General features: G+C 43.1%; 1 protein-coding gene across 1 annotated transcript in view; it reads right to left on the bottom strand.

Annotated features, from left to right (window-relative positions):
* Positions 1–14,174, bottom strand: part of LOC109875352 (glypican-1) — a 118,871-nt gene that overhangs the window by 52,308 nt on the left and 52,389 nt on the right. The window contains exon 3 of the mRNA XM_020467679.2: positions 10,130–10,288. Within this exon, the coding sequence (XP_020323268.1) occupies positions 10,130–10,288 (159 nt within the window). The remainder of the gene's footprint in view (positions 1–10,129; positions 10,289–14,174) is intronic.

Raw genomic sequence — 14,174 nt, 5'->3', positions numbered from 1 at the left:
CATGTCACTCAATTCAGTGCTTTCTACTTCCATGTGTTATACAGTTATTTCAGCTATATTAAAACCAGGAAAATATGAAGAGTTCCCTGCTGATTACAGACGTTTAATACATTGTGACTATAAAATAACAGAATGGCAAAAGTCTTGGCAAGACTTAATACATACAGTGCCTTCAGAAAGCATTCACGATCCTTAACTTTTTCCACATTTTGTTGTGTTACAGCCTGAATTTAAAATGCATCAGATTGAAATTGTGTATGACTGGCCCACACATAATACCCCATAATGCCAAAGCGAAATGTCTTCTTTTTTTTAACTGAAATGTCTTGAGTCATTAAGTATTCATCCCATTTGTTGTGGTAAGCCAGGAGTAAAGTCACATAATAAGTTGCATGAACTCACTCTGTGTTCAATAATAGTGTTTAACATAATTTTTGAATTACTACCTCATCTCTGTACCCTACACATACGTCCCTTTTCAGGACCCTGTCTTTCAAAGATTTTTATTTATTTTATTTTTATTTCACCTTTATTTAACCAGGTAGGCTAGTTGAGAACAAGTTCTCATTTACAACTGCGACCTGGCCAAGATAAAGCATAGCAGTGTGAACAGACAACAACACAGAGTTACACATGGAGTAAACAATTAACAAGTCAATAACACAGTAGAAAAAGAAAAAAAAGAGTCTATATATATTGTGTGCAAAAGGCATGAGGAGGTTGGCGAATAATTACAATTTAGCAGATTAACACTGGAGTGATACATGATCAGATGGTCATGTACAGGTAGAGATACTGGGGTGCAAAAGAGCAGAAAAGTAAATAAATATAAACAGTATGGGGATGAGGAAGGTAAAATTGGGTGGGCTATTTACGATAGACTATGTACAGCTGCAGCGATCGGTTAGCTGCTCAGATAGCAGATGTTTGAAGTTGGTGAGGGAGATAAAAATTCTCCAACTTCAGCGATTTTTGCAATTCGTTCCAGTCACAGGCAGCAGAGAACTGGAACGAAAGTCGAGGATCGGTAGGATAGTCAGTTTTACTAGGGTAAGTTTGGCGGCGTGAGTGAAGGAGGCTTTGTTGCGGAATAGAAAGCCGACTCTAGATTTGATTTTAGATTGGAGAAGTTTGATATGAGTCTGGAAGGAGAGTTTACAGTCTAGCCAGACACCTAGGTACTTATAGATGTCCACATATTCTAGGTCGGAACCATCCAGGGTGGTGATGCTAGTCGGGCGTGCGGGTGCAGGCAGCGAACGGTTGAAAAGCGTTTAAGAGCAGTAGGAGGCCACGGAAGGAGTGTTGTATGGCATTGAAGCTCGTTTGGAGGTTAGATAGCACAGTGTCGAAGGAAGGGCCGGAAGTATACAGAATGGTGTCGTCTGCGTAGAGGTGGATCAGGGAATCGCCCGCAGCAAGAGCAACATCATTGATATATACAGAGAAAAGAGTCGGCCCGAGAATTGAACCCTGTGGCACCCCCATAGAGACTGCCAGAGGACCGGACAACATGCCCTCCGATTTGACACACTGAACTCTGTCTGCAAAAGTAGTTGGTGAACCAGGCAAGGCAGTCATTAGAAAAACCGAGACTACTGAGTCTGCCGATAAGAATATGGTGATTGACAGAGTCGAAAGCCTTGGCCAGATCGATGAAGATGGCTGCACAGTACTGTCTTTTATCGATGGTGGTTATGATATTGTTTAGTACCTTGAGCGTGGCTGAGGTGCACCCGTGACCGGCTCGGAAACCAGATTGCACAGCGGAGAAGGTACGGTGGGATTCAAGATGGTCGGTGACCTGTTTGGACCAGACAGGACTGGCAAAAAGTGTTCTTCACTGACAAGTTGCGGTTTTGCCTCACCAGGGGTGAACTGGCAAATCTGGTGCAGTCCATGAAGAGGAGATGCACTGCAGTACTTAATGCAGCTGGTGGCCAAACCAGATACTGACAGTTCCTTTAGATTTTTAGGGGGGCCAATGGTGACTTTAAAACAGTTACAGAGTTTAATGGCTGTGATAGGAGAGAACTGAGGATGGATCAAGAACAATGTACTTACTCCACAATACTAACCTAAATGACAAGGTGAAAAGAAGGAAGCCTGTAGAGAATAAAAAATATTCCAAAACATGCATCCTGTTTGCAATAAGACAATTAAGTAAAACTGCAAGAAATGTGGCAAAGAAATGTTATGTCCTGAATACAAAGCGTGGTGTTTGGGGCAGGCAAATCACTGAGTACCACTCTTCATATTTTGAAGTATGGTGGTGGGTATGCTTGTCATCGGAAAGGACTACGGAGTGTTTTTAACAAAAAGAAAGGGAATAGAGATAAGCACAGGAAAAGTTCTGGAAGAAAACCTGGTTCTGTCTGCTTTTCAACAAACACTGGGAGACAAATTCCTCTTTCAGCAGGACAATAACCTAAAATACAAGGCCAAATATACACTGGAGTTGCTTACCAAGACCACATTGAATGTTCCCGAGTGGCCTAGTTACAGTTTTGACTTAAATCGTCTTGAAAATCTATAGCAAGACTTGAAAATGGCTGTCTAGCAACAACCAACTTGACAGAAAGAATAATGTGCAAATATTGTACACTCCAGGTGTTCAAAAGACTCACATCTGTAATTTCTACCAAAGGTGATTCTAACAACTGGAGTGAAGAGGCGACTCCGGGATGCTGGGCTTCTAGGCAGAGTTGCAAAGAAAAAGCCATATCTCAGACTGGCCAATAAAAATAAAAGATTAAGATGGGCAAAAGAACACAGACACTGGACAGAGGAGCTCGCCTCTTCACTCTTGACATTGAGACTGGTGTTTTGCGGGTACTATTTAATGAAGCTGCCAGTTGTGAGGCGTCTGTTTTTCAAACTAGACACTCTAATGTGCTTGTCCTCTTGCTCAGTTGTGCACCAGGGCCTCCCACTCCTCTTTCTATTCTGGTTAGAGCCAGTTTGCACTGTTCTGTGAAGGGAGTAGTACACAGCATTGTACGAGATCTTCAGTTTCTCGCATGTAATAGCCTTCATTTCTCAGAACAAGAATAGACTGACGAGTTTCAGAAGAAAGTGATTTGTTTCTGGACATTTTGAGCCTGTAACCGAAACCACAAATGCTGTTGCTCCAGATACTCTAGTCTAAAGAAGTCCGGTTTTATTGCTTCTTAAATCAGAACAACGGTTTTCAGCTGTGCTAAGATAATTGCAAAAGGGTTTTATAATGATCAATTAGCCTTTTAAAATGATAAACTTGGATTAGCTAACACAACTTGCCATTGGAACACAGGAGTGATGGTTGCTGATAATGGGCCTCTGTACGCCTATGTAGATATTTCATATTAACAAGGTCTACACTGTATTTCTGTATGTTATTTTAATAGACAAAACATTTGCTTTTCATTCAAAAACAAGGACATTTCTAAGTGACCCCAAACTTTTGAAAGGTAGTGTACTGTATATCTGATGAAATTGCTTTAGAAAGGGGCACAAGACAGGGATGTCTTCTCTCCCCTCTCGTTTGCACTGGCAATTGAATCGCGTGCTGATAGACCCAAACGTAACAGAATTGGTAAACATGAATATAAATACTAAACTTATTTGCACATGATCTTCTAATATACCTGACCAATATTGAAAACACAATGCCCTCCTTGCAAAAAAATATTTTCAGAATACTCTAATATGATTTAAAATGAATGTGAGTAATACTAATGAATAACTCATGATCTACAGAAATACTTTAAGTGGACCACAAAAAATATAAAATACTTAAGATGCTTAAAAAGTGACAACAAACAATTACATGAACAATCTTCCCATAAATCTTACTTGTAGAATAAACCTCTTCAGAAGGTCATGGCTTAATCCAGTATAATGTATAGAATGTATTATACAAGAGACAAATTCTACAGCACAACGGCATAGTCATGTCTTAAGTGTAAAACTAACACTGACTCAATAATCCATGCCTTCTGGGAATGCTATAAAGTAAAAAAAATATGGGCAGAGTTAGAAAGTTGGCTGTCAGAATACATTGTAAATGTACTTTTAGTCCGTCTGCCTGCATAGGCCATCATTGTAAATAAGAATTTGTTCTTAACTGACTTGCCTAGTTAAATAAAGGTTAAATAAGTAAAAATAAATAAATAAATATTTCAAGACTGTCACGACTCCCGCCGAAGGTGGCTCCACTGCCTGTTCGGGCGGTGCTCGGCGGTCGTCGTCACCGGCCTACTAGCCGCCACCGATCCCTTTTTCCTTTTCTGTTAATTTAGTCGTATTAGTTGCACCTGTTCATATTTGTGTTTTCTTGATTTTCTAGTCTATTTAAGCTTGTTAGGTCCGCTCTAGTTTGTGCGGGATTATTTTGTGTTGACGTTTAGTGTTGGAGGTAGTTTTGTGCTCTGGACCGTTTTACCCTGTGTTTTGGGTTGGTCGGTGTTTTCCGCCCTGTGTTTGGGCACGACCGTTTGTGCCGGGATAAATGACCTATTTTTTCTTGAACCCTCTGCTCTCTCCACCTGACTCCTACCTTCCACTCCTATTCATCCGTGACAAAGACATGGCATATGACGGTGCAGTGAGATACCCGACGGGTTGGACAATACTTTTCTCGTCAATCATCTTGAAAGAACGTATTCTAAAAAACTGGAAATCAACCAATCCTCCATTGTTAACACAATGAACATGTAAAATGCTTGATTATCTAAATGTTGAAAGCGTGTTGGTGATGGAGAGAAACAAAATGGCGCATTTTGAGGCCATGTGGTGAAGAGTGATACGGGTGCTGGAGATGTGGGTGTGAGCAGGTGGGTCTGGGCAGGGGTGATGTTGTGGATGTTTGTGTGCATCTGTATTTTGTCATTTGTATGTATGTTTGGTATTGAACCAAAAAAAAAACATAAATCTAATCATAAAAATATGCTTTCTTAACATTCTCTGAACAATTTGAGAACATGACTTTAAATAGAACCATGAGGAAACCTGTAGGAAACGTTATGCTGAAGTACTGAAATTCCCACGATTTTTCTTAACGTTCTCTGAACACAATGTCAAACCAGTTGGATAACGTTCCTAGAACATTACCATCATTGAAATGAAATGTAACCATGTTTGAACACTTTGGAAACCTTCTGTTAAAGTAATGAAATACCAAGAAAAATATACTTTTTCGAGTTCCTTAAATGTGCTGAGAATGTTCCAAAGACAAGCAACTACTCTGCACCATTCCTAGAAAGTTGTGGGAAGGTTGTACGCAAAATAACCATAGGGCAAAAACGCTTTCACCAAGATCTAAGACACATATGGTTCTCAGAACGTTATGTGCTAGCTGTGGTGTTAGTGGCTTCCATCGATTTAGATGGTGGATTCAATGTAAAAATTATTTTACATGATGATGCACATCACACCAATTCATTTCTCTTTTACATTGCCATGGCAATTCAGAATCCTAAAAATACAAAATCATGCAAAGCAAAGTTGGTAGAATGTGTGGTTGATAAGAGCAACAGTGTAGATTTAAAAACTCATTCCATGGTGATTTAATTCATAAGATGACAGTTATGATAATATCACAATTGAGAAGAGCAACTTGAGTAGAATTTGAATTTTAGAATGTTCGGTTGATAGGCAATATTGATTTGGAACTCAGTTTTGGTGGCAACAACCCCCAAGCCTAAACATGCGACTTGCTTCTGCTATGCAAGATTTTCAATATCCAACAATGAGCTTCAACACCCAGGGATTAAACCAGTCTGGACAATGAGTGGCACAGGGACAGTATCAGTATCTTCCTGCCATCATCAATGGTAAGAATCAAAAAGTACATTCTTAACATGAGTTGGTTAATTGCTTATTTTGAATGAATTTAGGTACATCTACAAATGGATCTATGTGTGCCTTTGGGTCAGGTGTCTCAGAGATCTTGCATTGTGAGTGATACTGGAAGTCCCTAAACATAGCCAGCTTCCGCTACCACAATCAGCACATGCCTGAGCAGGAGAACAACGTCTTTTCCACAAGCACACGGAGATGAGACCCAAGATGGCGTTTTCCAGGAGTGTGAGGAGTGGCTCTTTTCTGATGAAGAGATGGGGAAACTGGAAGCCATTACCGACGGTTGGAGTTGGCTCCCGAGATGGCCTTCTCTGATCTCTGATTTATTTTGGCAAAGTAGTAGAAAGATCAGATAAGATTCATAAGTATAGTAAGGCTATTGTCTATTTTATATCAATAAAAAATCTATATTTTGAAAGTTTGTCTTTGTGCAGGTGCATGCTTGTGTGTTTGCACATGCATTTGGGTTTTCACGCAAATGTTTGTGTGTGTGTGCGTGCATACAGTCCTGGCCAAACGTTTTAGAGAATGACACAAATGTTAATTTTCACAAAGTCTGCTGCCTCAGTTTGTATGATGGCAATTTTCATATACTCCAGAATGTTATTAAGAGTGATCAGATGAATTGCAATTAATTTAAAAGTCCCTCTTTGCCATGCAAATGAACTGAATCCCCCAAAAAACATTTCCGCTACATTTCAGCCCTGCCACAAAAGGACCAGCTGACATCATGTCAGTGATTCTCTCGTTAACAAAGGTGTCAGTGTTGACGAGGACAAGGCTGGAGATCACTCTGTAATGCTGATTGAGTTCGAATAACAGACTGGATGCTTCAAAAGGAGGGTGGTGCTTGGAATCATTGTTCTTCCTCTGTCAATCATGGTTACCTGCAAGGAAACATGTGCCGTCACCATTGCTTTGCACAAAAAGGGCACAAAAAAGGATGTTGCTGCCAGTAAGATTGCACCTAAATCAACCATTTATCAGATCATCAAGAATTTCAAGGAGAGAGGTTCAATTGTTGTGAAGAAGGCTTCAGGGCGCCCAAGCAAGTCCAGCAAGCGCCAGGACCATCTCCTAAAGTTGATTCAGCTGAGGGATTGGGGCACCACCAGTACAGAGCTTGCTCAGGAATGGCAGCAGGCAGGTGTAAGTGCATCTGCACGTACAGTGAGGCAAAGACTTTTGGAGAATGGCCTGGTGTCAAGAAGGGCAGCAAAGAAGCCACTTCTCTACAGGAAAAAGTCATTTTCTCTGATGGATCTCCTTTCCGATTGTTTGGGGCATCCGGAAAAAAAGCTTGTCTGGAGAAGACAAGGTGAGTGCTACCATCAGTCCTGTGTCATGCCAACAGTAAAGTATCCTGAGACCATTCATGTGTGGGGTTGCTTCTCAGCCAATTTTGCCTAAGAACACAGCCATGAATAAAGAATGGTACCAACACATCCTCTGAGAGCAACTTCTCTCAACCATCCAGGAACAGTTTGGTGACGAACAATGCCTTTTCCAGCATGATGGAGCACCTTGCCATAAGGCAAAAGTGATAACCAAGTAGCTCGGAGAACAAAACATCGATATTTTGGGTCCATGGCCAGGAAACTCCCCAGACCTTAATCCCATTGAGAACTTGTGGTCAATCCTCAAGAGGTGGGTGGACAAACAAAACCCCACAAATTCTTACAAACTCCAAGCATTGATTATGCAAGAATGGGCTGCCATCAGTCAGGATGTGGCCCAGAAGTTAATTGACAGCATGCCAGGGCAGATTGAAAAAGAAGGGTACACACTGCAGATATTGACTCTTTGTATCAACTTCATGTAATTGTCAATAAAAGCCTTTGACACTGCTTGAAATTATACTTCAATATTCCATAGTAACATCTGACAAAAATATCTAGACACTGAAGTAGCAAACTGTATGTAAATTTATATTCGTGTCATTCTCATTGTGTCACTTTTGGCCACGACTGTACGTGTGTGTGTGTGTGTGTGTGTGTGTGTGTGTGTGTGTGTGTGTGTGTGTGTGTGTGTTTGAAGCACTTCGTTAGTGTGTTTACGTAGCTGAGTGAGTGATGCTTGACGGAGCATTTCTGTGTGCTTTGTGTAGTTTATCAGGGCTGTGTGATTGTGGAAGAGTTGTTTACTGCATGCTGGGTGCCGTCCAGATACTTCTCAAGCACATAAACGCGTTTGTGTGTCTTGGATGGGCCATGTTGGTGTGTGTGTGTGTGTGCGTATTTGTACGTTTTGGACAGGTTGTCCATGAAATGAGACGGATGCTGCTCTGGCATTGCTATAACACCCTGGGTACAGAGAGGATGAAGAGAGAGCTAGAAAGAGAGAAAGAGACAGAGAGAGAGACAGACAGACAGACAGACAGACAGACAGACAGACAGACAGACAGACAGACAGACAGACAGACAGACAGACAGACAGACAGACAGACAGACAGACAGACAGACAGACAGACAGACAGACAGACAGACAGACAGACAGACAGAGAGAGAGAGAGAGAGAGAGAGAGAGAGAGAGAGAGAGAGAGAGAGAGAGAGAGAGAGAGAGAGAGAGACAGACAGAGAGAGAGAGACAGAGAGAGAGAGAGAGAGAGAGGGAGAGAGAGAGGGAGAGAGAGACAGACAGATAGAGAGAGAGACAGAGAGACAGACAGATAGAGAGAGAGAGACAGAGAGACAGACAGATAGAGAGAGAGACAGAGAGAGAGAGAGACAGAGAGAGAGACAGAGAGACAGAGAGAGAGAGAGAGAGAGAGAGAGAGAGAGAGAGAGAGAGAGACAGAGAGAGAGAGAGAGAGAGAGAGAGAGAGAGAGAGAGAGAGAGAGAGAGAATGCCCTGTACACAGACGTCACTCATCCACTAATCAGGATGGGCCCAGAAAGGTCAGGCTGACAAACAGATCCATATGACAGATCAATCAACCAGAGGAACGAGTGGAGCAGAGGCAGATGCTTAGTCACTTCCTGTCGACTGGAACAGATTGTACTGTAACATTAAACGTAAATAATCACATCATCAATGTCCCAATCACTGTACGTTCTAATCACTTTAATCTGGGTTCAGTCGGACCCCTGAATCACAGAACAGCTTGAAATTCACCTTCACTAAAAATAAATACACAACTGTTCATTAAACATACAGTAATCATATGAATGTATATAAAATGGTAGGATATCAATGTATTTAATATGGAATGATATCATACTTCGGTATACTGTACATGCTACACAAATAGACTCTTACTTCACAAACAGAAATTGTATGATATTTCTGTATATTGACTGTATATTCTCTCTCTCTCTCTCTCTCTCTCTCTCTCTCTCTCTCTCTCTCTCTCTCTCTCTCTCTCTCTACTTTAGATGGCTTGATATTATGGAACCTCTTTACTCTGCATTGATCAGTCAGTTATGCCGCAGGACCATGAGTGTGTGTGTGAGATTCCCCATCAATATTATCTTCTCACACACAGGAATACTCTGGAGCGAGTGTGCGTGTGTGTGTGTGGGGGGGGGGTTCCCTCCATATGACACAAGGTGATTAAGAGAAACCCTATATGGCTTGATAGTAGAGTGACAGTTGAGACTTGAGTAGGCGGAGGAGAGGAAAAGCAAGGGATGATTTGTCAAGTGTGTTGTGTATGGAGAGCGGGTTAGAATAGAGGGATGGAGGGAGTGGAGGGGGAGACAGCCCAGCTGTCCTGTCTGGACTTGAGGACCAAGAACAACACGTACCAGCATTACTCAAAGAGTGCGCTAGGAAAAACACTTCCGCTGAAATAAATTGAATGGTTCCACAGTAAATAGCTCACAGTGATGTACTGACAACCAGCTGGTTGTATTTATATACAGACACATACCGCGACGTACAAGCACATGAACGCAAAGCAATCACACACACTCAGTCTGACACACATAGAGGCAAACACATACAAACATATACATGCAGTTAAACAGCCCCTCTCTCACTGTCACACACACACACACACACCTTCCGACATCTTGGTTAACTAACACACAGTGATCCGAGCCAATCAGACCGATGGAGAAATTAATTAACGAGAACAGAGATGACACAGGCCTGATTGAGATAGCAGAGATGTGGAGGGAAAGAGACACAGGGTTTCTTCTCCCTCTCAATCTCTGTCTGTTCTTTCCTCCCTTTCTTCTACTCAGGGTGTAAGGCCTTGTAAAGCCAATAAGGGATGCTTGACCAGTCCCTCCATCTGTCCCCCCCCCCCCCCCCCCCCACACCTTGATCAATCCCCCCCACTCACCGTCGAAGGCCTTGTACTGTCCATTGAGGGAGGCTTGCAGGGCTCGTCCAGCGTCTCTGATCAGGCCCTGCATCTCGGTGCGACTCAGGTTGGATAGGCTGTCCTCCATGACACTGGTGCAACACGTGTAGCCCTGGGGACAGATCCTCAGGTGCTCTCCTAGTGGAGGGAGAGAGAGAGCAGAGAGTCGATTAACACTATAGGTCACTTAGCATCACAGGTTTGACAGGTACGGTTTGGCCACACTGTAGTTGCTTAGTCTTGTCAGTGTCATTGACTGATTGATTGATTATCTGGTACCATCCACAGATCAACACAAAACATTTTGTTTTAAACATTATCTAAGGACATACAGCACGGCAAGAGCCTTACTGAAGCGACAGCAAGTTGCACTGCGATACAGACGCTATGGACGAGCCTTTGTTTACTATTCACGAGCCCTAGACGAGGGCTCGTCGAACGATGAAGCAGAAACAGCATACCGAACACCAAGATCAGGGCCCGTAGCCGCAAAGTGTCTCAGAGTGCTGATCGAGGACCTATCGTTACAATATTATTCATTGTGATCTAAAAGGTGAAATGCTACTCTGAGATGCTTCATCTCTGGAAGCATCGCAGTGAGATGGATGGATGGATGGGATAGGGTCAGGAACTCATGTCAACGGGGATATACGGTCAAGAAAAGCTTCCACTACAACCTTGAAATGAATACATTGTTCTTTACATGAAAAAGGTATGGACGTACAGTTGAAGTCGGAAGTTTACATACACTTAGTCATTAAGTCATTAAAACTCATTTTTCAACAACTCCACAAATTTCTTATTAACAAACTATAGTTTTGGCGGTTAGGACATCTACTTTGTGCATGACACAAGTAATTTTTCCAACGATTGTTAACAGACAGATTATTTCACTTATATGTGGAAGGACCACCAGAGGGCAGGCTGGGCTCATGGATAGTAGCCCAACAAGGCATGGGAGACAAGGTAACCAGAGGCAATTAAGCACAGCTGACGGTACTAATGACATACTCTCCGTCCCCTATAAGAGAGAGAATGGAACCAGCAGAGAAGGGGGGGGAAAACTATCTCTGGACGATGGCCACTGAGAGAGAGGAGCTATCCAGGAAGAACCACTAAGACGGTGACAATCCCGTGACTTTTTGTTGTAGTTTAAAGATAAGCCTATTGTGTTCCTGTTTCATCTGGAGAAGAAGATGTATGTTTTTCCTTGGAAGATTTTCATTGATTATGTTGGAGTGTTTGTGTTGACCAAATGCCCTCAATAGAGAACTGTGTTAAAGAAAACCTACTCCTGACTCGTTTATTCCACCTTCCCGCTTTAGAGTGTCGCCCAATTACTTGGCCCGCTCACATTGGTGGAGAATGCGGGCATTAGGTGGACGAGTGACACAAGGATAAGTGAGTAAATCAAGATTCTTCCAGTAGACCCGGAGGAACCATTCAAGAACGATGGATAACGCCCTACTACAACAATTGATCACGGCACAGCAGACAACCATAGAACTCCTGCAACAACAGCTGAGCCGACGAGAAGAACCTAGAGTTAAGTATCGGGCCAAGTATCCTGGGATATGCAACCATTGCCAACCCCCTCACAAACCTCATCAGGAAAAACCTGCCAAACCAGGTAGAGTGGAAAGACGAGACGGAAGAGGCCTTTCAATTGCTAAAAGATGGCCTGTGTTCTGATCCCGTTCTACAGGCTCCGGACTTCTCACAAGAGTTCATTGTGCAGGTCGACGCCTCGGATACAGGGCTCGGGGCCGTACCAGCTCAGGGTAAAGGTGAAGCAGAGAAGCCGATTCTCTTCATTAGTAGGAAGCTCAGTGATCGGGAACAGAGGTATGCGACCGTAGAGAAAGAGGCCTTAGCCATCAAGTGGGTCCTCGATTATCTCCGGTACTACCTACTGGGTCGGAGGTTTGCATTAGTTACTGACCATGCGCCCCTCACGTGGATGGCTGGTAAGAGAAACAATAACAACAGAATAGCCAGATGTTTTTTGTCTTTACAACCGTTCTCTTTCCATGTCATCCACATGGCCGGATCGAGGAACGGGAATGCAGACGCGCTGTCCCGACGCGACCAAGACGGTGCGTCTGGCGCCCGACCCCCCGGTTCGGTCCTGGGGGGGAAGGTATGTGGCAGGACCACCAGAGGGCAGGCTGGGCTCATGGATAGTAGCCCAACAAGGCATGGGAGACAAGGTAACCAGAGGCAATTAAGCACAGCTGACGGTACTAATGTCCAAAACCGCCATAGAAAAGCCAGACTACGGTTTGCAACTACACATGGGGACAAAGATTGTACTTTTTGGAGAAATGTCCTCTGGTCTGATGAAACAAAATAGAACTGTTTGGCCATAATGACCATCATTATGTTTGGAGGAAAAAGGGGGATGCTTGCAAGCTGAAGACCCCATCCCAACCGTGAAGCACGGGGGTGGCAGCATGTTGTGTTGGTGCTTTGCTGCAGGAGGGACTGGTGCACTTCATAAAATAGATGACATCACGTGAAAGGAAAATTATGGGAATATATTGAAGTAACATCTCAAGGCATCAGTCAGGAAGTTAAAGCTTGGTCGCAAATGACCCCAAGCATACTTCCATAGTTGTGGCAAAATGTCTTAAGGACAACAAAGTCAAGGTATTAGAGTGGCCATCACAAAGCCCTGACCTCAATCTTATAGATAACTTGTGGGCAGAACAGAACAAGCGTATGCGAGCAAGGAGGCCTACAAACCTGACTCAGTTACACCAGCTCTGTCAGGAGGAATGGGCCAAAATTCACCCAACTTATTGTGGGAAGCTTGTGGAAGGCTACCTGAAATGTTTGACCCAAGTTAATCAATTTAAAGGCAATGCTACCAAATACTAATTGAGTGTATGTAAACCTCTTAATTAAATGTCAGAAATTTAAATGTATTTGGCTAAGGTGTAGCTAAACTTCCGACTTCAATTGTATATGACGTATTATACACGTTGCTGTTATTTGGCCTCAGGCAATAAACCTTCTGCAAACATTCACACATAGGCCTCACACAGTGTGGAGATTGGGAACAGTTATCAGCCAATCAAAAATACATACAATATTTAAGAGGTTCAACTGAATAGATTCTTCATCACATTCCGAACGTGTTCACATCCACCCACACGCTATGCATACTGTCAGATGGAGCATGTCAACATCCTTTCACTGTTTAATTACATTCCCTTTCTTAAGAGGCTGTATTAAGCCTCTGGCACACAAACCTCTCTCTCTCTCTCTCTCTCTCTCTCTCTCTCTCTCTGATCACTGCTCTAGTCCTGCCAAGGTGAGACAGAGAGTGTGGGCTGTATCTAACAAAGAAAACCATTTTGTATTCACATCATGTTGCTCTCTCTCTCGCTAAAGTAGACAGAGGTCTGGCTCACCAACAACTCTTAAATGACTGGAAATCTTTTGTTATGTGACTCATAGTGTATACAGAAAGCTCTACACACGCGCGCGCGCGCACACACACACACACACACACACACACACACACACACACACACACACACACACACACACACACACACACACACACACACACTCACACCGGGACCGAAACGCAGAGACTGCCTGTCGATTGAGTAACACCTGGCTGCACACTGATCAATGATAGTCTATTACACAATGTTACACAGTGAATATGACGTAGAAAACACACACTAAGTGCTTGTGGTAGTGATTTTCTTTCAGGTGTCCAATAGTGTCCATTTCAGGTGTCCAATAGTGTCCATTTCAGGTGTCCAATAGTGTCCATTTCAGGTGTCCAATAGTGTCCATTTCAGGTGTCCAATAGTGTCCATTTAGGATGCAAATGCTGTATCTTGCTGATACCAGATCTCATAGTTCCCCTATTACGGTCTATTTTTGGCGCATTCATTCCGCATGGTTACCGGGTTAATTCCGCGTGGTTGACAGGGTTTAAACTGAAACAACTCAAAAGGGTTAAGTTTGGGTATTCATTCCCGAGGGGCTACGGTTTGGGAGAGGC

This window comes from Oncorhynchus kisutch, linkage group LG30 (assembly GCF_002021735.2).
Source record: "Oncorhynchus kisutch isolate 150728-3 linkage group LG30, Okis_V2, whole genome shotgun sequence".
Taxonomy (NCBI): Eukaryota; Metazoa; Chordata; class Actinopteri; order Salmoniformes; family Salmonidae; genus Oncorhynchus; species Oncorhynchus kisutch.
Note: the sequence above shows the minus strand (reverse complement) of the source record. Positions and strands in the feature narration are given on the sequence as shown.